Source organism: Lontra canadensis, unplaced genomic scaffold (genome assembly GCF_010015895.1).
Source record: "Lontra canadensis isolate GAN:19392208 unplaced genomic scaffold, GSC_riverotter_1.0 scaffold5, whole genome shotgun sequence".
NCBI lineage: Eukaryota > Metazoa > Chordata > Mammalia > Carnivora > Mustelidae > Lontra > Lontra canadensis.
The window spans coordinates 40,946,515-40,970,396 of record NW_022630999.1 but is presented as its reverse complement, the minus strand read 5'-3'; the positions used below and the strand labels follow the sequence as shown (position 1 = coordinate 40,970,396).

General features: G+C 36.6%; 1 protein-coding gene across 2 annotated transcripts in view; it reads right to left on the bottom strand.

Moving 5' to 3' along the window:
• The window catches only part of SLC12A2 (solute carrier family 12 member 2), a 113,210-nt gene that overhangs the window by 45,063 nt on the left and 44,265 nt on the right, over positions 1-23,882 (bottom strand). For both annotated transcript variants that reach the window (XM_032851969.1, XM_032851968.1), the window contains exons 5-10: positions 19,766-19,905; positions 17,833-17,943; positions 15,614-15,722; positions 12,652-12,779; positions 12,471-12,555; positions 1,946-2,097 (exon numbers count right to left, since the gene is read on the bottom strand). In XM_032851969.1, coding sequence (XP_032707860.1) covers positions 1,946-2,097; positions 12,471-12,555; positions 12,652-12,779; positions 15,614-15,722; positions 17,833-17,943; positions 19,766-19,905 — 725 coding nt within the window. The remainder of the gene's footprint in view (positions 1-1,945; positions 2,098-12,470; positions 12,556-12,651; positions 12,780-15,613; positions 15,723-17,832; positions 17,944-19,765; positions 19,906-23,882) is intronic.

Below are 23,882 nucleotides of genomic sequence, written 5' to 3'. Positions count from 1 at the left end.
TGCAAAACAGTGTGATCAAATGTGGCTTTGTATAGACTTCATGATTAGATTCCAACTTACGGCCTCCTCAGATACATTCTATTCGCCATTCCTCATTCTTCAAATGACAAGCAATTTGCATTTTTACAGGAATTTTTTCCAAATTAGTTTTACTTTACAAAGCACTTAAAAATTGTTTTAAAAATTTATTTAATTGTATTAGAAAAGCAGCTTTATGTAAACCAAACTCCTCTTTGGTTTCATGAGTCCATACCAGACTTGATAAAGACAACACACTTTTGTATTTTAAGGCAACAACACAGAAATCTGATTGGCATTTTTAGTCACTGGGCAGAGACCAACATTTGTGCTTTTCATACACAATATCAATGTCAGAACTGGCCTGAATCATTAGCTGGATATGAATACTTTCTTTCATTCCTACAACTATGCCTAGTCTTGTGACTAGAACAAACAAACTTCTCTTACATAATTGGGTTCAATATTTATAACCACTGAAAATGTAGTCAATTGCTTAAAACACAAAATAAAAAAAATACTGCCATTAAAAATTTAAGTCAGAAATTTATTACAAAATTTAAGTATTCTATATAAAATGTATATTGTTCTAAAATATAGTGAACTCTCAGTTACTCTGTTTATGTTTACACTAAACTGTAAAAACACTAGAATCAAAATTTTTAGTTTTCACTCTGAATTAGTATAATCTTCTCTGTAAAAACCTATAAATGTTACAAAAATTTCATTTCACTTTCACAACCTTACAGAGGTAATAATAAAAAGAAGGACTGATATTCTCTAAATACTGGACAAATAGTATTATGTTTTATATAGCTCATATGTTTTAAAATGTCACAAACTTTCAAGCATGCATTAAGAATTTTATTCTATTGTTCAATGGGAGTTTAGCACAGCATGAGTACATGGGCCTTACCTAATAACACTATTGATACTCACCAATCTTTCTTAAAAGGGAAGTTATTATATAAAGCAGTTATGAAAACACCACAAATTAGAAACTCAACTCATTTCATTGAGTGCAGAACTCATTTAAAATACTTAAAGGGGGGCCTGGCTGGTTCATTGAGTGGAACATGCAACTCTTGATCTCAGGGTTGTGAGTTCAAGCCCCATATTGGGTGTGGAGATTACTTACAAGAAGATCTTTTAAAAAATACTAAAATACTCAAAATAATACTTAGGTATAAATACTTAGGTATAAATCTAACAAACACGCTGAGCAAGTACTCGTATTCTGAAAACTATACAACACTGATGAAAGAAACCAAAGAAGATCTAAATAAATGGAGAAATATACTGGGTTCACGGATTAGAACACTCAACAAAGTGAACATGTCAATTCTCCCCAAATTGAAACACAAGTTTAATATGTTCCTATCAAAAATCCAATTAAGACTTTTTGTAGATAAACATCATTCTACAATCTATGTGAAAAAGCAAAATGAACTAAAATAGGTAAAAAATTCTGAAAAAGGATAAAGTGGGAGGAATCAATGTACTTGACTTTAAGACTTATCATGTAACTACTCTTAACAAGAATGGATGGTACTGGTGGATTGACAGATGAAAATGCCAAAGAAGAGATCAGAGAACCCAGAAATAGACCCAACAAGTATGACCACATGTGAGATGCTTCCTTGCTTTATGAATCTATTCACTATATATATTACAAATGATCATCAAAGTGTTACCCTCGTGAGTCCTTGTAGCTCTTGAACAGCTTCAGATTTTACCCTTTAAATTACTTATCTATTTGCCCAATTACTCATTGACAGACTTTTCAAACAGCTATCTGAGTAAAAAGTAACAATGGTCCTACAATGGTCCTCCCTTCTAAGTGAGCGCTGTACTCTCAATGCTCAGGTTTTACAGCAGCCTGATGTCTAGGTATACAATGTCAGCAGAATAAAAATATGAGGCTCACCTGGAAATTGTTCATTAGGCCATAGTAACAAGGATTGCTTTCACAAGATGAAAAGTCAAAGTTTAATTTGCAGGCTGCAGAAGTACAGTTTGTTAGCTCTGTTACAATAGTGTCATTAACATTCCCAGTGGCATCGCGAACAACACAAGAACCTGAAGGAAAAGGGACAGTAAAAACAAGCAATATAACTAAAACTTATATTCATTTCAAAATTACATATGTCCATAAAGGAATTTATGGTACTGACTGAACATGAACTGGTTAACAGTATTTACATTTTTAGTATTTATATATAGCATTAACAGTTTAAGTAGATTTACCTGAAACAGAATTGAAATAGCATCATGGCCCCAAATATTTAAGTAGTGAAACAAAATCTTACAAAAACTAGTATCTCACACATGCACACTTAAAAACCCCACACATATAGCTGTGGAAAATGGTAATGAGCAAAACTGTTAGGTTAAGCAAATATAAAACACTATGTTGGAAGAGTTCCAAATGGTAGAAATGTTTTCCTGTACTCCAAGTATTTAATATGTGAAACATGCCAAAGATCAGACTTCAGGTAATATCAATCTTCTGTGAAGGGAAACAATTTTAACATTAATGAATTATAATTCTATTTAAACCTCAAGTAAGTCTATCCTGATAATAAGACAGTGTGTGACAGCCGAGATTTGCTTAAAAATAACCCACGAGGCAGAAGGAATGGGTACAGGTGAGTCAAGATTAACCATATATTTCTATTCCTTGATAACTTTGTTGAAATTTGGTGATGGTTCATTAGAAAAAGCAGTCTAACTTCTCCAATGAAGGCATGCAAATGGCTAACAGACACATGAAAAAATGTTCATCATCACTAGCCATCAGGGAGATCCAAATCAAAGCCACATTGAGATACCACCTTATACCAGTTAGAATGGCCAAAATTAACAAGACAGGAAACAACATGTGTTGGAGAGGATGAGGAGAAAGGGGAACCCTCTTACACTGTTGGTGGGAATGCAAGTTGGTACAGCCACTTTGGAAAACAGTGTGGAGATTCCTTAAGAAATTAAAAATAGAGCTTCCCTATGACCCTGCAATTGCACTACTGGGTATTTACCTCAAAGATACAGATGTAGTGAAAAGAAGGGCCATCTGTACCCCAACGTTCATAGCAACAATGGAAAGAACCACAGTGGAAAGAACCAAGACACCCTTCAACGGAAGAATGGATAAAGAAGATGTGGTCCATATATACTATGGAGTATTATGCCTCCATCAGAAAGTATGAATACCCAACTTTTGTATCAACATGGACAGGACTGGAAGAGATTATGCTGAGTGAAATAAGTCAAGCAGAGAGGGTCAATTATCATATGGTTTCGCTTATTTGTGGAGCATAAGGAATAACACGGAGGACATGAGGAGATGGAGAGGAGAAGGGAGTTGGGGGAAATTGGAAGGGGAAATGAACCATGAGAGACTGTGGACTCTGAGGAACTAACTGAGGGTTTTGGAGGGGAGGGGGGTGGGAGGTTGGGTGAGCCTGGTGGTGGGTATTATGGAGGGCACGTATTGCATGGAGCACTGGTGTGGTGCATAGTAAGTCAAGCAGAGGGAGTCAATTATCATATGGTTTCACTTATTTGTGGAGCATAACAAATAGCATGGAGGACAAGGGGAGTTAGAGAGGAGAAAGGAGTTGGGGGAAATTGGAAGGGGAGGTGAACCATTAGAGACTATGGACTCTGAAAAACAATCTGAGAGGTTTGAAGGGGCGGGGGGTGGAAGGTTGGGGGAACCAGGTGGTGGGTATTAGAGAGGGCACGGATTGCATGGAGCACTGGGTGTGGTGCAAAAACAATGAATACTGTTATGCTGAAAATAAACAATGAATTCTGGAACACTGAAAAGAAATTAAAAAAATAAATAAAAATTTTTAAAAAAGAAAAAAGTCTACTTTTATGTAAAATATAAACTTCCATATTACATGACATTTAAAAAGTTTTCTTGGAAAAAAGCACTTGGTTATTTGGAACAATATATGATGTGTAACTATTAGTAATTAGCATTCCTTAGACATTGGAGGCACTTTCACAGTCCTGTCTCATCATATAGGATGTAAAAATTTTAAACATTGCAGCCAAAAGTGAGCAACAAACAGAAAGTTAAGTTTGAAAGGGAGAATATTTTAATGACGAGACACACTGTATCAAGTTTTTTTCTTTCTGAATTTTTTCATCTAACTTTTGGAGCAGTGTTTAGAAGGTACTTGTGAAACCATCTGGGGTGAGGGGAGAAAAGAGCCCTGTCTACCCTACAGCAGCAATGCTCTTATGTGTTTCCTACTCTAATGTTCTACATTGCAGGTGACTGGGGGAAAAGAGGTTCCCTTACTCTGAATGAGTTACACATCCACTATTGTAGATACTGGCCCCACTCCTGATTGTCAGGGAGGAAGGGCTACTCCTACTGCTCCAAGGTCTAGTATGGACAGAATGAATTAAGTATGACAGCTCGCAGCCAGAGAGTCAGATACAAACAGAAAACATTTATTTGGTTTAATTATTTTCCGATTTGAAACATAATCAGCTGTATCATTCTTTAAATTAAAACTAAATTTTCCTGAGCCAGGAACTTTTAGGGGAACATGAAAATGTTTTTGCTAAGCTTATATATATATATATTTTTTATAAATATATATTTATATAGTATATAAAAATATATAAATATAAAAACATATACATACATGTGTATTATATATATAAAACACACACATATGTATGTATATGTGTGTGTATATATATATATATATATATATATATATATATATGATTTTTGTTTCTAAATGAATTTCAGATATCTACCTATGGACGGCAAGAATAAATAGGGGTGCCTGGTGGCTCAGTCAGCTAGGCGTCTGCCTTCAGCTCAGGTCATGAATCAGGGTCCTGGGGTGTAGTCCTGCACTGGGTTCCCTGCTCAGAGGGGAGTTTGCTTCTCCCTCTCCTTCTGCTCCTCCCCCCGCTCATGCTCTCTTCTCTCTAGCTCACTTTCTCTCTCAAATAAATAAATAAATAAAATCTTTAAAAAAATTTTTTATCTATAGTCACTGCAAGTAAATTATATGTAAATCAGTACTTTTTCTTGGGAACATTTAGGCTAAAGAAACTACTTTACTAAGAGTCTTTAAAGAATTGACTAAAGGAGGGGGAGGAGTCAAGATGGCGGACAAGTAGCAGGCTGAGAACTTCAGGTAGCGGGAGATCAGCTAGATAGCTTATCTAAAGATTGCAAACACCTACAAATCCAACGGGAGATCGAAGAGAAGAAGAACAGCAATTCTAGAAACAGAAAATCAACCACTTTCTGAAAGGTAGGACTGGCGGAGAAGTGAATCCAAAGCAACAGGAAGATAGACCGCGGGGGGAGGGGCCAGCTCCCGGCAAGCAGCAGAGCAACAGAGCACAAAATCAGGACTTTTAAAAGTCTGTTCCGCTGAGGGACATCGCTCCAGAGGCTTAACCGGGGTGAAGCCCACGCGGGGCCAGTGTGGCCTCAGGTCCCGCAGGGTCACAGAAGGATCGGGGTGTCTGAGTGTCGCAGAGCTTGCAGGTATTAGAACAGGGAAGCCGGCTACAGAAACAGAGCTGAGGAGTGACTCTCAGCTCGGGGTTACCTTGAACTGGTCGCAGGCTCGGTCAGCTCGGAGGGCAGCCGGAGGCCAGGGTGACGGGAGTAATTGGGCGCTGTTCTCTGAGGGCGCACTGAGGAGTGGGGCCCCGGGCTCTCGGCTCCTCCGGGCCTGAGAATGGGAGGCCGCCATCTTCATTCCCGTCCTCCGGAACTCTACGGAAAGCGCTCAGGGAACAAAAGCTCCCGAAAGCAAACCCGAGCGGATTACTCAGCCCGGCCCCTGGTAAGGGCGGTGCAACTCCGCCTGGGGCAAAGACACTTGAGAATCACTACAACAGGCCCCTCCCTCAGAAGATCAACAAGAAACCCAGCCAGGACCAAGTTCACTTAGGAGGAGTGCAGTTTCAATACCAAGGAGAGCAGCGGAATTCCAGAGGAGGAGAAAGCAAAGCACGGAACTCATGGCTTTCTCCCCATGATTCTTTAGCCTTGCAGTTAATTTAATTTTTTTTTCTTTTTCAATTTTTTTTCTCTTCTTCTGCTAAATTTTTTTAAACTTTTACCCTTTTCTTTTTTAACGTTTTTTAACTAGTTTATCTAATATATATATATATATTTCCTTTTTATATTTTTTCATTATTGGTTTTCTTTATTTGTTTCTTTTTTCCTTTTTCTTTTTTTTTCATTCTAAACCTCTTTTTATCCCCTCTCCCCCCCTCATGATTTGGGATCTCTTCTGATTTGGCTAAAGCATATTTTCCTGGGGTTGTTGCCACCCTTTTAGTATTTTACTTGTTCCTTCATATACTCTTATCTGGACAAAATGACAAGGCGGAAAAATTCACCACAAAAAAAAGAACAAGAGGCAGTACCAAAGGCTAGGGACCTAATCAATACAGACATTGGTAATATGTCAGATCTAGAGTTCAGAATGACGATTCTCAAGGTTCTAGCTGGGCTCGAAAAAGGCATGGAAGATATTAGAGAAACCCTCTCGGGAGATATAAAAGCCCTTTCTTCAGAAATAAAAGAACTAAAATCTAATCAAGTTGAAATAAAAAAAGCTATTAATGAGGTGCAATCAAAAATGGAGGCTCTCACTGCTCGGATAAATGAGGCAGAAGAAAGAACTAGTGATATAGAAGACCAAATGACAGAGAATAAAGAAGCTGAGCAAAAGAGGGACAAACAGCTACTGGACCACGAGGGCAGGATTCGAGAGATAAGTGACACCATAAGACGAAACAACATTAGAATAATTGGGATTCCAGAAGAAGAAGAAAGAGAGAGGGGAGCAGAAGGTATATTGGAGAGAATTATTGGAGAGAATTTCCCCAATATGGCAAAGGAAACAAGCATCAAAATCCAGGAGGTTCAGAGAACCCCCCTCAAAATCAAGAAGAATAGGTCCACACCCCGTCACCTAATAGTAAAACTTACGAGTCTTAGTGACAAAGAGAAAATCCTGAAAGCAGCCCGGGAGAAGAAGTCTGTAACATACAATGGTAAAAATATTAGATTGGCAGCAGACTTATCCACAGAGACCTGGCAGGCCAGAAAGAGCTGGCATGACATATTTAGAGTACTAAAAGATAAAAACATGCAGCCAAGAAGACTATATCCAGCTAGGCTATCATTGAAAATAGAAGGAGAGATTAAAAGCTTCCAGGACAAACAAAAACTGAAAGAATTTGCAAACACCAAGCCAGCTCTACAGGAAATATTGAAAGGGGTCCTCTAAGCAAAGAGAGAGCCTAAAAGTAGTAGATCAGAAAGGAACAGAAACAATATACAATAACAGTCACCTTACAGGCAATACAATGGCACTAAATTAATATTTCTCAATAGTTACCCTGAATGTGAACGGGCTAAATGCCCCAATCAAAAGACACAGGGTATCAGAATGGATAAAAAAACAAAACCCATCTATATGTTGCCTACAAGAAACTCATTTTAAACCCGAAGACACCTTCAGATTTAAAGTGAGGGGGTGGAAAAGAATTTACCATGCTAATGGACATCAGAAGAAAGCAGGAGTGGCAATCCTTATATCAGATCAATTAGATTTTAAGCCAAAGACTATAATAAGAGATGAGGAAGGACACTATATCATACTCAAAGGATCTGTCCAACAAGATCTAACAATTGTAAATATCTATGCCCCTAACATGGGAGCAGCCAACTATATAAACCAATTAATAATAAAATCAAAGAAACACATCGACAATAATACAATAATAGTAGGGGACTTTAATACTCCCCTCACTGAAATGTACAGATCATCCAAGCAAAAGATCAACAAGGAAATAAAGGCCTTAAATGACACACTGGACCAGATGGATATCACAGATATATTCAGAACATTTCATCCCAAAGCAACAGAATACACATTCTTCTCTAGTGCACATGGAACATTCTCCAGAATAGATCACAACCTTGGTCCTAAATCAGGTCTCAACCAGTATCAAAAGATTGGGATCATTCCCTGCATATTTTCAGACCACAATGCTCTGAAGCTAGAACTCAATCACAAGAGGAAATTTGGAAAGAACCCAAATACATGGAGACTAAATAGCATCCTTCTAAAGAATGAATGGGTCAACCAGGAAATTAAAGAAGAATTGAAAAAATTCATGGAAACAAATGATAATGAAAATACAACGGTTCAAAATCTGTGGGACACAACAAAGGCAGTCCTGAGAGGAAAATATATAGCGGTACAAGCCTTTCTCAAGAAACAAGAAAGGTCTCAAGTACACAACCTAACCCGACACCTAAAGGAGCTGGAGAAAGAACAAGAAAGAAACCCTAAACCCAGCAGGAGAAGAGAAATCATAAAGATCAGAGCAGAAATCAATGAAATAGAAACCAAAAAAACAATAGAGCGAATCAACGAAACTAGGAGCTGGTTCTTTGAAAGAATTAATAAGATTGATAAGCCCCTGGCCAGACTTATCAAAAAGAAAAGAGAAAGAACCCAAATAAATAAAATCATGAATGAAAGAGGAGAGATCAAAACTAACACCAAAGAAATACAATCATAAGAACATATTATGAGCAACTCTATGCCAACAAATTTGACAATCTGGAAGAAATGGATGCATTCCTAGAGACATATAAACTACCACAACTGAACCAGGAAGAAATAGAAAGCCTGAACAGACCCATAACCAGTAAGGAGATTGAAACAGTCATCAAAAATCTCCAAACAAACAAAAGCCCAGGGCCAGACGGCTTCCCGGGGGAATTCTACCAAACATTTAAAGAAGAACTAATTCCTATTCTTCTGAGACTGTTCCAAAAAATAGAAATGGAAGAAAAACTTCCAAACTCATTTTATGAGGCCAGCATCACCTTGATCCCAAAACCGGACAAGGATCCCATCAAAAAAGAGAACTACAGATCAATATCCTTGATGAACACAGATGCAAAAATTCTCACCAAAATACTAGCCAATAGGATTCAACAGTACATTAAAAGGATTATTCACCACGACCAAGTGGGATTTATTCCAGGGCCGCAAGGTTGGTTCAACATCCACAAATCAATCAATGTGATACAACACATTAATAAAAGAAAGAACAGGAACCATATGATACTCTCAATAGATGCTGAAAAAGCATTTGACAAAGTACAGCATCCCTTCCTGATCAAAACTCTTCAAAGTGTAGGGATAAAGGGCACATACCTCAATATTATCAAAGCCATCTATGAAAAACCCATCGCAAATATCATTCTCAATGGAGAAAAACTGAAAGCTTTTCCGCTAAGGTCAGGAACACGGCAGGGATGTCCGTTATCACCACTGCTATTCAACATAGTACTAGAAGTCCTAGCCTCAGCAATCAGACAACAAAAAGAAATTAAAGGCATCCAAATCGGCAAAGAAGAAGTCAAACTATCACTCTTCGCAGATGATATGATACTATAGGTGGAAAACCCAAAAAACTCCACTCCAAAACTGCTAGAACTTGTACAGGAATTCAGTAAAGTGTCAGGATATAAAATCAATGCACAGAAATCAGTTGCATTTCTCTACACCACCAACAAGACAGAAGAAAGAGAAATTAAGGAGTCAATCCCATTTACAATTGCACCCAAAACTATAAGATACCTAGGAATAAACCTAACCAAAGAGACTAAGAATCTATACACAGAAAACTATAAAGTACTCATGAAAGAAATTGAGGAAGACACAAAGAAATGGAAAAATGTTCCATGCTCCTGGATTGGAAGAATAAATATTGTGAAAATGTCTATGCTACCTAAAGCAATCTACACATTTAATGCAATTCCTATCAAAGTACCACCCATTTTTTTCAAAGAAATGGAACAAATAATCCTAAAATTTATATGGAACCAGAAAAGACCGCGAATAGCCAAAGGAATATTGAAAAAGAAAGCCAAAGTTGGTGGCATCACAATTCCGGACTTCAAGCTCTATTACAAAGCTGTCATCATCAAGACAGCATGGTACTGGCACAAAAACAGACACATAGATCAATGGAACAGAATAGAGAGCCCAGAAATAGACCCTCAACTCTATGGTCAACTAATCTTCAACAAAGCAGGATAGAATGTCCAATGGAAAAAAGACAGCCTCTTCAATAAATGGTGTTGGGAAAACTGGACAGTCACATGCAGTAAAAGGAAATTGGATCATTTCCTTACACCACACACAAAAATAGACTCAAAATGGATGAAGGACCTCAATGTGAGAAAGGAATCCATCAAAATCCTTGAGGAGAACACAAGCAGCAACCTCTTCGACCTCAGCCGCAGCAACATCTTCCTAGGAACATCGCCAAAGGCAAGGGAAGCAAGGGCAAAAATGAACTATTGGGATTTTATCAAGATCAAAAGCTTTTGCACAGCAAAGGAAACAGTTAACAAAACCAAAAGACAACTGACAGAATGGGAGAAGATATTTGCAAACGACATATCAGATAAAGGGCTAGTGTCCAGAATCTATAAAGAACTTAGCAAACTCAACACCCAAAGAACAAATAATCCAATCAAGAAATGGACAGAAGACATGAACAGACATTTCTGCAAAGAAGACATCCAGATGGCCAACAGACACATGAAAAAGTGCTCCACATCACTCGGCATCAGGGAAATACAAATCAAAACCACAATGAGATACCACCTCACACCAGTCAGAATGGCTAAAATTAACAAGTCCGGAAATGACAGATGCTGGTGAGGATGCGGAGAAAGGGGAAGCCTCCTACACTGTTGGTGGGAATGCAAGCTGGTGCAACCACTCTGGAAAACAGCATGGAGGTTCCTCAAAATGTTGAAAATAGAACTACCCTATGACCCAGCAATTGCACTGCTGGGTATTTATCCTAAAGATACAAACGTAGTGATCCGAAGGGGCACGTGCACCCGAATGTTTATAGCAGCAATGTCTACAATAGCCAAACTATGGAAAGAACCTAGATGTCCATCAACAGACGAATGGATAAAGAAGATGTGGTATATATACACAATGGAATACTATGCAGCCATCAAAAGAAATGAAATCTTGCCATTTGCGACAACGTGGATGGAACTAGAGGGTATCATGCTTAGCGAAATAAGTCAATCGGAGAAAGACAACTATCATATGATCTCCCTGATACGAGGGAGAGGAGATGCAACATGGGGGGTTAAGGGGGTAGGAGAAGAGTAAATGAAGCAAGATGGGATTGGGAGGGAGATAAACCATAAGTGACTCTTAATCTCACAAAACAAACTGAGGGTTGCTGGGGGGAGGGGGGTTGGGATGGGGGGTGGGGTTATGGACATTGGGTAGGGTATGTGCTATGGTGAGTGTTGGGAAGTGTGTAAACCTGGCGATTCACAGACCTGTACCCCTGGGGAAAAAAATATATGTTTATAAATAATAAAATTTAAAAAAAAAAAAAAAAAAAGAATTGACTAAAGGACAAAATAAAAGCCCTCTTTGCCGGGAAACAATTCTTTAAATCAAGTGTGAGTTATTTTTGGTAAGGAATCACTAAGCTTTCATTTCTTCACATGTACAATAGTGATTTAGAGACTGGCTGACCACTTAAGTCCTTTCCAGTTCATTTAAAATGCTATGATTTCATGAATGTAATAAAAAGTTCAAAACCAGGTTCATTCAATTTAGTTAAGACTTCAGTAACACTTTTCATTCAATATAGATTACCCTGTTTATCAAAATCAGTTTTTTGGTAAAAAACACCAAACGTTGCTTAAATGTCTTCAAACAATCTTCATACGTAGTAAGATTAACATGCAATACAAAATAACCACCATAAACAAAAATATTAAAAATTTTATAAAGATCACAGAGTAGAATGCATTTACTTCTACTACATGAAGTGTATTTTTTATAAATTGTGGCAAAATCAAATTTAAGAGTTTGCCAAGAAGAGTTTACATAATTTTTAATTTACTTTAATTCATAAAGATCCTACAGTAAAAAACACTAAGGCATCTGGGGGTTTAGGTAGTATCTGTAAAACCACTAGTAGTTTACTTAAAACTTTCTGAATTAAAACATTCAACTCTTAATCTTTTTTTTTAAGATTTTATTTATTTATTTGACAGAGATCACAAGTAGGCACAGAGGCAGGCAGAGAGTGAGTGAGAGGAGGAAGCAGGCTCCCTGCTGAGCAGAGAGCCCTATGCTGGCCTGGCGGGGGCGGGGGCGGGGGGGGTGGGGCGCGCGCCTTGATCCCAGGACCCTGGGATCATGACCTGAGCTGAAAGCAGAGGCTTTAACCCACTGAGCCACCCAGGCGCCCCGTAACTCTTAATCTTTATTGAAATATTTCTGCAATTGAAAGTTAGAAATATAATATCATGGAAATAAATATTTAAAGTATGAATCATGAAATTTCTGAAAGAGAAATGGAAGGCTATTTACCTACAGATACTGCAATTCCTATGTAAACCACCGTAGTAATTAAAATGGCTAAAAGTGTTCCTTTGGGTATGGCTGACTGAGGATCCTAGAAGACAAGAAAAAATTTTAAGTCTACCTTTAAAAATAAATATATATATACCATTTTTAATACAGAATGGATACAGTACTTCATAATACTTACTGCAAGATCACCTGAGATATTTGCTCCAGCAAGAATACCAGTTGCAGCAGGAAAAAAGATGGCAAATACAGAAAAGAAAGTTTCTTCCTCTCGAAAATCTGGTCCAAAGTTCTCATTAAATATTTCAGCTGTGGAGAACAAAATATCTTTGGCAATTAAAGGACAGCAGATTAGACTCTTATAATTTAGGTCAAGTGTAAGTGTTCAAGTACCTGGTAAATTCTTGACCATTTCCGAGTAGAAGCAGGGCATTGCCTGTTTTCGTTTATGAGGGAGCAGTTAATAATCAAAATGATGATTTGACCTGGGTCATGCCTACTATTTTGTTTATCTTAATAATTATGTTTCAAGCACCTTTAACTTGATTGTTATCACTAGTACAAAGGTCAGTCAAAGCAAGGATAAACTTCTCACCATCTGGGGTCAGTAAAACAGACAGGAAAGGAGGTAGGAAAATAAAAAACATCATACTAATCTGTACCCTTTTTTTTTTCCTTATATCTAACTTATATACTATCTGTACAGTTTTCTCTTTCCTTATGGTGACCTGCTTAATTTTTAATGCTGAATTATTCATCAGACTTCCATATAATCTTAGCTAAGGCAAATAGTTAAAGTCCCTTTCCATTTTAACAATAATGAATGCTTCAACTAATCTTACTATTTCCATCTATTCTGATGGGCCGTGACACTGAAACAACCAGTTAACTGTCATCCATCCGCTTATCCATCATCTGAGTAACTACCATGAACCAGGGTCTTCTACTGGAACCATTAAGTATCTTACTACCTTAGTAAAATGAATGACAGGCAGCAAAGCAATATTAACCACCAAAAAAGAAAAGTCACATTCTGAAGTATATTTAGATTTGTTTATTTCAGACTGAGAAAAATCCCAGACATGCTACTTATACATTATTTATTACTATACTAGGTAATAATGCAATACTTTTTTTTTAAAGATTTATTTATTTATTTATTTGACAGAGAGAGAGAGATCACAAGCAGGCAGAGACGCAGGCAGAGAGAGGGGGAAGCAGGCTCCCAGCGGAGCAGAGAGCCCGATGCAGGGCTCAATCCCAGGACCCCGAGACCATTACTCAAGCTGAAGGCAGCAGCTTAACCCACTGAGCCACCCAGGTGCCCCAATAATGCAATACTTTTATAAGGGGCCAAGGATCTGGGAAAAAAAAGAAGGAAATGAAAAACATGGTTTAGCAGATATTTGCAGCTATTTTTAAATCAATGGAAGTCACAAACAGAAAATATATAATTACTAGGAATTTTGTAGAAATAATCATCCCCTAGAATTTTTAACACTTATTTTAGAAATAAGGTTGTAAAAAGAAATGTTAAAAAAATTATAATATAAAAAAAATTTAAGTAAAAAATCACTTGTAAGGACAAGAAATGTCACAAATATAATATATGGAAGCACAAAATGTGAAAATATATCTACCTAAGGGATGCTATTAACTTTCACTTCTGGCATGGCTAGTCAACACCTTTTACCCCAATCCAGAAAATCAGGAATTTAAAGTCCCTTTTAGAAGTAGGCACAAACAGGGGAACCTGGGTGGCTCAGTGGGTTAAGCCTCTGCCTTTGGCTCAGGTCATGATCTCAGGGTCCTGGGATTGAGCCCCGCATTGGGCTCTCTGCTCAGCAGGGAGCCTGCTTCCACCTATCTCTCCGCCTGCCTCTCTGCCGACTTGTGATCTCTCTCTCTGTCAAATAAATAAATAAAATCTTTAAAAAAAAAAAAAAAAGAAGGAGGAGGAGGAGGCGGCGGAGGAGGCATGAGCAGTAGTAATAAAAACAGGTATCACATTATCAACCCAGGACCAGGAGGCACAAACAATGGGTGAGTGTCATTAGTTAAGGGAGAAACCTTGAACAATTCCTATCAGAAAACTAACCATGCAACTAAATCAGTGTCTGAGAGAACCAAACCAGTGCCACTCACAAATAATGAAGTACTGCATGTTGTTACCAGTGAGCCAAAAGATTAGTAAGCTTACACCCAAATGTAAACCAACCAGATCTCTAGAACCCACAGTTTGGGTCACTTGATTTTTTTTTCCCTAGTAAGACTTTGTGAAGGAAGAAGTGCACTGAAATACATCCTGTATCTTTTCATAGATCTGTAGGAGTTGCTCTGGGTTGAATGACCAGGGAGTATCTCAGTTAGGCCTCTTGTTCCAGGGCTTCAAAACAAGGAGTTTCTTGAGTAGTTTTGGTCACCTGAAGACACATCTATTACCCTAAGTGGTAAACCTCTCTGACACTAATGCAAGTGTTCTTCCTGGCGCCATTTCACCCTGTGCAGATGCAGGTGCAGACTGGTTCCATTAGGTGGAGAGCAGGGGATGGTGACGGGGTGGGAAATAGAGAGAGAGACTTAAGGAAATAAAAAATGCAAGTAAATTTCACCAGCAGGGACAATTAGAAGCAGAATGAAAATGGTCACAAAGATTAAAACTGTAGAAAATCCTCACAACGTATGATGTAAAACTGTCAAATAACCGAAGTGGCCATTATACCATGAGTGTTTCCTTCATAGGTATAGGCATGTTTAGACTGTTGTGTTGAAATACAGCTAACAGAATGAAAAAGCCACGTGAGCATGAAAGTCACCATTTTAGTCACAAACTCCTAAAATGGCAGAGAACAAAGACACCTTTCCTCAGGAGCACTGATTTTTCTACATTCTAACATCTTTTGATGCTAAGAATGAAAAACGGAAGATGTAAATAAAAGTAGTATTTTACTCTGATCATAACATACATAACAGAGACAACACCAAATTGGATTGTTAATTAGTGTAAGTCACTCCACCAAGAGCAATTATATTACAAATTATCTACAGTGTACTATCTTTGTTTACTAGTAAAATGCTATAACATGCACAAAATATAGTAAAAAAAATATGTCAAAAGGACAGTCTATATTTTTTTTACTTACATTTATAACCAAAGAAACCTTTGGGCTTCTTGCTCTCCAATGGGATAAATGTTCCTATGACGAAATCAGCAATTGCAAGTAGGAGAATCACCAAAAGAACAATCTGAGCCTGGAATTTTAAACATGAAAAATCAAAATCAAATCTCTCCTGTCTCTACACTGATTGAATTTCATTACCATATAACTTCTGTGACTGAAGGGATTTGTCTTGTTTTCCCAGGTTTTTCCCTCAAAAACCTTTTTTGAGGCATTCAGTAAATTTATACTATATGAGTGATCTTTAAAGAACTATCCTAAAATGTTCAATATACCAGGGGAAAAATGGATAGTGTAAGTAGGATCATGCCAAATATTTCTGAAATGAATTCAAGATGTGCATGCCACCACACAAATCATAAAGCACTATAAATTCCACAACTCTGCAGGCTTTGCATCCTTTATCATTATTTACCATCCCCTCCAATGAAAATACAATCTTGACATGGGGAACTTGTTTGCTACAAAAACAAGTTTTACACCAGGTCCAAGCACAATGTTGAATGTCTGACAGCCACAGGAAAAGAAGAAGAAAAAAATACAGAAAGAAGAAGACAATATCCAGAAGGAAGACTGAAGTAGCAATGGGACTGGAAGGAACAATCTATGAGAGCTTCTGTCTTTCCTCCTACACTCTTTTTGTTTTGTTTTAGTGACATATAACTGACGTGTAACAATCTATCAGTTTCTGGTGTACCACATAACAATTCAATATTTATACACATGTAATTGTAAAGTGATCACCCCAATAAGTCTAGTTAATATCCAGGACCATACATAATTTAAAAATGGTTTTTCTTGTGATGAGAACTTTTAAGATCTACTCTTTTTAAAAAGCAACTTTTAAATATGCAGTATAGTATTAACTCTAGTCACCATGCTGTACACTACATCCCTCTGAGATTTATTTGATAACAGCAATTTTATACATTTGACTCCCTTCACTATTTTGCCATATTCCCCCACCTCTCCGCTTCCACTCTTCATCTCCCAATAAAGTTAGGCAGATACTCATGAAAGCCTGTGGCATCCATGGAAATAAAAACTGCTTAAGTGCTCATCCTGTCCTATGTAGGATGAAATTCTATTCTTTTCAGTTAAGTCAAGTGGCTAAAAGTATAAGTAAATGATTTAATTATATACTAATTATATACTAATGACTTAAAAAAAAACCTTGGGAAAATTATTCGTTCCAAATTGCCTAATTTTTGATATGATAAATATTATTATGGCTCATATAGAAATCTTTTTTTTTTTTTTAAGATTTAAATTTATTTGACAGACAGAGATCACAAGTAGGCAGAGAGGCAGGCAGAGAGAGAGGAGAAAGCAGGCTCTCCACGGAGCAGAGAGCCCGATGCGGGGCTTGATCCCAGGACCCCGGGACTGTGACCCGAGCCGAAGGCAGAGGCTTTAACCCACTGATATGGCTCATATATAGCAGAAATATATGATCTTACATGATTTATAAAAGGAAACATGACACCTAGAGGGGACTTGGAGATCCTCAGCAGATCCATGTGGACACGCACCAGTCAGGAAAACAGCTGTACTGAGGAATATTCTCTCAGGATAGAGAAATAATGCCAGGTGCTCTGCCTATAAGTTATTAACATGTGACTTCAGCAACTTTTCCCAGAAACAGCAGTCCTGGCTTTGGTAGCCATGATTTCTGAGACGTCAACAGCAAGGAGTGAGATGAGCTTCTCTAATCTCTTACAGGCACTAACTTGACATTTATTACCCCTGTATTTATTTTTGAAATTGAACTGTTAAATTACAAAGCCAAGAGTTTAATTTGGGCTACCTGACATATTGACCTGAGTGATTCTAAATAACTTCAATCAAGATTCAGGGAGGGGAGGGGAAAAAAGAGAGGGGAGACGGGGCAGGGAGTCCAAAGTCAGAAAGTACTGTATTTAAGTGGATGCTTAGACTGACTGTTATCTCTGAACATTCCCTGCCTTGTTGATAAAAAATAACCTGATACATAAACTTCCCTGAAAATGGCCACTTAAGGATATTTAAAATCTAAAAATATTACCACACTTTAGAGTAGTCCCTAAACAAAAGCTCTAAAAGTTCATATGTTAAATACGTACAGATAGAGTAGTCCCTAAACAAAAGCTCTAAAAGTTCATATGTTAAATACGTACAGATATTCCAATGATTTCATTACTTACTTTTGCTTCCCATTCCATTCCAGCCACTGAAATACCTAAGAGGATCACCACGGTAATGGCTCCAATAATCCGAATATCATTGATTTCATCTATCATAAGTATGGAATGTTCCTAGAAAACGAGAATTACAAATATAATGAACAATTTCAGTTATTCAGATAAATTCTTTAATTCTTCTGGAAACACTTCAGAGATATCAGAATTTATTACATAAAGAAGTGGAATAAATACCTATGTAAGGAATGAACAGGGAGGCCTAAGAAAAAGGAATAAATAACTATGTACTATTGAGGCACCATTCAAGAAACTCAAGACATCAAATATATGATAAAATTAATAATGCTATATTTAATACAGACTTAAATAAAAAATGAAATTGCTAACAAGCAAATAAAAATCATAATACACTTAAGCAGGACTCACAGCATTTTTTAAAGACATATATTTTGTATTATTGTGATTAGTAAACTCATGTTTTTAATGGTCTTTTAAGTTGCATAAGAAAAAGAGATGAATACACATTCATGCAGATGTCCAAAAACACACACTGTTCCCACTCTAACAAGCAAAAGTATTTGTGGTTTAATATCTATGACATTAAAAACATGCTAAATTAAATAACAAAAGAATATTAACTCTTAATAGTTATACTGCTCGCTTTCTTACACCCCTTGCTTTTCCTATCTCTTAAGGCCTATACAACTAAGGTCAATGCCAACATAAGTGCCAGTCTCTCTCAAATCTTACATTTCCTAATGGGCGGCTTCCGACCACAAAAGAACAGAGTTACAACCTAACCTAACATGATGAACAGCTATAAATGTCTCTCCAGGTTGCTCTCAGTTAATAATGCTGAATCTTGTTTCACTTCTGCTGCTTTAACTACACACATCCCAATGACTCTTTTCAAACAAATCCTCTTCTCAATGCCAGGGCAGTATGATCAACTACTTCCTGGCCAGCTCTACTTGGCTATACCTCTAGTTCTTCCAATCAGACATCCCAAACTACACTGTCCTGTGCTGCTCTTTCTCAGTGAATGCCTCCATTTAAACCTCCAACTCAGAAATCTATTTTTTGTATGTAAATCTATATATGTATTTATATATATGAATCTATATCTATAAACCTGAAATCCTTTCTCTTTCCTCTAATTTCCCTTTCTCTTTCTCTAATTTGCTATATATCAGTAATCATCAAGTCCACTCATTTGACTTTCTAAAAATCTCTCCAGTTCACCAATACCTCTCTATCTACACTGGTCATTGTTTGAATGTACACCACCATCCTTTTTCCAGGATAGCTATAACTTTCTAAATGGTCTCCCTCTCCACCGGTAATCCCTCAGACCCATGCCCTATACTATGGTTCCATGTTTCTTCAAGCCCCAATATGATCCTATTCCAGCCCCTAACTCCAACTGAGATTAAGACCCCAATTTAATAGCAAACAATACCTTTACTGATTTGACCCTTTTTTGCCTCTCTAGTCTTAAATCTCTATTTTATGCTACAATTATATAGAAATATTTACAGAATTAAAAAAAACAAAACAAAACAAAAAAAAAACACCATACTCTACCCCTTCTGGGCCCTTGTTCCCTTTTCTCTCCTATTCCCTCATGACACATCCCGCCTCTCCTATCTGCCTGCTGACTCCTAGACTCCCTTCCTTGGAAAACCCTTACTCACACTCCTTTGTGACCCCCGCCCCTTTCCTAGGTGGTAGTAAGTGATTACCTTTTGTGTTGCCAAAGTCTTCTATAACTATCCACTTCTGACAAGGTATTATCATTACTTTGTCTATCTCCTACACTAAACTTCTTGAAGGACACGTTTTGTGTTCATCACTGCTTTCCTAGGATCCAATATGAGGAGTGGCACATAGCCCTCAATAACGATTTGGGAAACCAATGTCTAGAAGTGGAAATTACCTTAAGCAACTCCACCACGGTTTCTGCAAATCCAACCACATACATAGCAACTGCAACAGCATTGGCAAAAGCGAAGATCAGTCCAATTGCACCACCAAATTCTGGCCCTAGACTTCTAGATATTAAATAATACGCTCCTCCTATGGGAAAGGGAAAAAAACCAAAAACACTCAAGTTAGGAATTTAAATGTCAAACAATCCTCTTAATTACACAAAAGAGTTCAGAAAGCACATGCCTTCAATAAGCATGACTGTTAAATTAATAAGCAAGTGGGTGAACATATTTTCAGGAAGAAACATCCCAAAAGAATTCTTTACAACCTACTTCATTCATTAACAGTTCTCAACACCCAGAGAATTCTGCCCATATCAAATATAAAATCATCTGGCCTTTTAAATCCCTATTCTCTCTTCTACAGCTTAGACTAGAATGGACAAAAGCCTCCTTCTCATATTCATAGATACCAATATCATCTCCTAATGGTTTTCTTTTTTTTTTTAAAGATTTTTATTTATTTATTTGACAGACAGAAATCACAAGTAGGCAGAGAGAGAGACTGGAGGAAGCAGGCTCCCCGCCGAGCAGAGAGCCCGACGCTGGGCTCGATCCCAGGACCCTGGGATCATGACCTATGCCGAAGGCAGAGGCTTTAACCCACTGAGCCACCCAGGCGCCCCTCCTAATGGTTTTCTAAGTAGAGTTTTAGTCTCAATGTAAAATCACAGTCGAGATGACTGCAAGAACCTAAATTGGCATGGTAATTTGTTGGTAACATGACTACTAAGACTAAAAAAAAATTCCAAAGAAATCGCAAAGAACAGCAAGCATAAGGTGATATCCTAAATAGATATAATTTATAGTTTAATAAATCCTGACTAAATGCAATAGTCAACAAGGACATTAAATGAACTATCATGAAACATATATTTTTCTAACTTAAATAATCAGTATTATGATTTTGAGTCAATCTAATGCTTAGTTGATATCTCTAAGAATTCTTCTAAAATTCTATTTTATTTCTGGCCTCTAGGTCATAATCAAACTTAGTTTTAATAATAATGAAGTTACACAAACATATACATATTTTTAGATACTGATGAACTGCTTAATTCTTAAGGCTATAGGAAGAGGGACGCCTGTGGCTCAGTCAGTCAAGCATCTGCCTTTGGCTCAGGTCATGATCTCAGGGTCCTGGGATGGAGCCCCATATCAAGCTCCTTGCTCAGTGGGGAGCCTGCTTCTCCTTCTGCCAGCTGCTCCTCCTGCTTGTGTTTCCTTTCTCTGTCTCTGACAAATAAATAAAATCTTAAAAAAAAAAAAAAAGACCATATGATGAAATGCCATTTAACACCTGAGTATTTCTCCTGTTCTCTCAGTATAATAAAGACAAATACAACGAAAAATTCTATAGTTCAATAAAGTACAAAGCATGCCAACTTCATTCTGGAAATACCTGTAATATGTTTCATAGTTAATTCTATCAATTCTCTCAAAATACATTATAAATCCATCCACCCTAAACTTCTTTAGTTACTTATTTCACCATAATTTCTACCACCTTGGAATCCTCAAGAAAAAAATGCAACCTGATCATTTGTAATGACTGATCTTATGGTTTTTAATCTGATGAAATTACCTAGGAATTTCCCAGAAATATTTCTGAACACTAAAAAATTCTAATGGACTTAAAGACAAATTTTTCATAAAATAAAGATCTTAGCCTAAGACATTAAATTCATTATAATTAATCACAAGAAAAATCCCTGAAATACTTTAATTATCAAGACTATATTTAACATATATGTTCACAAAATTGATTTACACTATTTCATTTACTGCTTATACCAACAATGAATTACATTTTATCCTGACTTCACAGATGAGAAAATTAGGTCACCATGAAAAATTAAGTGATATCCAGGATCTAGGCTGGCATCTGGCTCCCTGCCAAGTGGGGAATCCTCTTCTTCCCTCTACCTTGCTCCTCTCCCCCACTTGTGCTCACTTGCTTGCTCTCTCAAATAATAAATAAAGTCTTTAAAAAAAATAAATGAGACTGAGAAACATCACCAATAGGACCTATAAAAACAAAGAATTAATTCATGATGTACTTTATAGTTTTGATTTCAAGTCTCTTTATTACTAAGAAGAAAAAATAGATATCTTAAGGTGCATTTAATATGGCAAAACATAATGAGAAGGGCAATTCTCCCTGGGAATTATGAATATAAGTAGGCAAATTCTGACATTTCAGAACTATTTTTAAATAGTTTAAAATATCTACAATTTAAAATATCTAAACCTTAACGCCCCACAACTAGTTTTGTTAACTTTTAAAAGGTTTTTACTTTTTTTCCAAGAAAATAAAGAGTTCATGGATAATAAAGAATATAAGAGTATCTGCTAATCTCACTACACTTTTACTCCTGATGAAAAGCAAACATTCTCTGCCCTGTTTCTTTCACTTCTACTACTGCTTCCTACAGACAACCAGTTTTAAAAGCAGTTTTCCTTTTTTTGTTGTTTTTGTCTTTGTTTTCATCAAAATCAAAGATAGTATTAAAGACCTACCACTTAGAGAGACTGGTCTGGTATTTTTACTAATAAGCATAAAGCAGGTATTCATCTTGAATATAAAATTTCTATTTTGTTAAAAATTACATTTTATTTAATTCTAGCTAAATACTGGTATCATTCCCATTTTACATATGAGAAAATCAAGGCTTAGAAAGGTTAAGTAAATTGACCAAGGTCATACAAGCAGCCAGGGAAGAACTGGACTTAAACTCAGGTCTGGCTCCAGTCCTTATCATACAATATGCATGACAAATATCAGTCTTTTGTTATGACTGAAAATGGCAATGAGAAGGAAGAATTACGAATGAGTAAAAGGCATCAATAGACAAAAATAACTACTTTCTTTTAAAAAAACCTATTTGTCAAACAAACACAGAATTTAATGTTGAAAAAATATTCTTCATGGGGTTTCGTAATATGGCCATAAACTACACCCAACTCATGTGTGTAGAGGACATAAATGAGTCAGATACCAGAGTACTAAGTAATGATACTACATACAACTGGGTTCCATTTTCATCACATATTGATTTGGGGTTGTATGTCCCTATAGCTCTTCCTAAATTTCACATCAATAACAAAACCCCAACTAGGTTAACCAAAAGCCTAAGATTAAAAATGTATTATTGGCTATAAAATAAGTGTCAGCAAATTTCAAAGATCTGAAGTGATACAGTGAATGTTACTGACCATAAAAGAATTAAATTAAATGTATGGAAGATCCCTAATATCTGTAAATTACGCAACATACTTTAAAGTAAACCACTAGTTAAAGAATAAACCACAGGGAAGCTAAAAAGTACTTTTAGTGAATGATGATGAAAATAGAACATATCAAAATTAGTGGGATATACCTAACGCAGAAATTATAGAGGAACTTTTTCAAATGTTTGTATTAAAATGACATAAAATCAATGATCTAACATGAAACTAAAAAAAAAAAAAAAAAAGAGTAAATAAAACCTAAAAGAGAAACAAAGTAATAAAGAACAGAAACCAATAAAGGAAAATCAGCAAAGACAAAAGTTGTTTTTAAAAACATTAATAGAACTGGTAGACAATGAGCAAGACAAAAACAAAAAAGAAAACATAAATAAACCAAATCACTAATGAAAAAAGGGACATACAGTTATAAATCCCATAGTCATTAAGAAGTTAAAAGGTAATATTATCAATTTATTACAATGAATATGCAACTCAGATGAAATGGATGTCCAAACTGTGGTAAGAAGAGGAAAATGATTAAATCTTATAACTAAGAAATTTAATTAGTAATAAAAACCTACACACACACACACACACACACACACACACACAATTTATAAAAACTACAGGTCTAGATAACTTCACTGAAGAGAAGGTGAAAAGATCAATTTGACACAAATTCTTTCAGAAAACAAAGGAGGAGGAGATGCCAGCCAATATCCCTTTTAAGATGGGCATCATCCTGATACCAAAATCTGACAAAGGTTATTAGAAAGAAAGAAGATTTCAGATGAATATTCCTCATGATCTTAGACTCAGAAATTCTTAACAAAA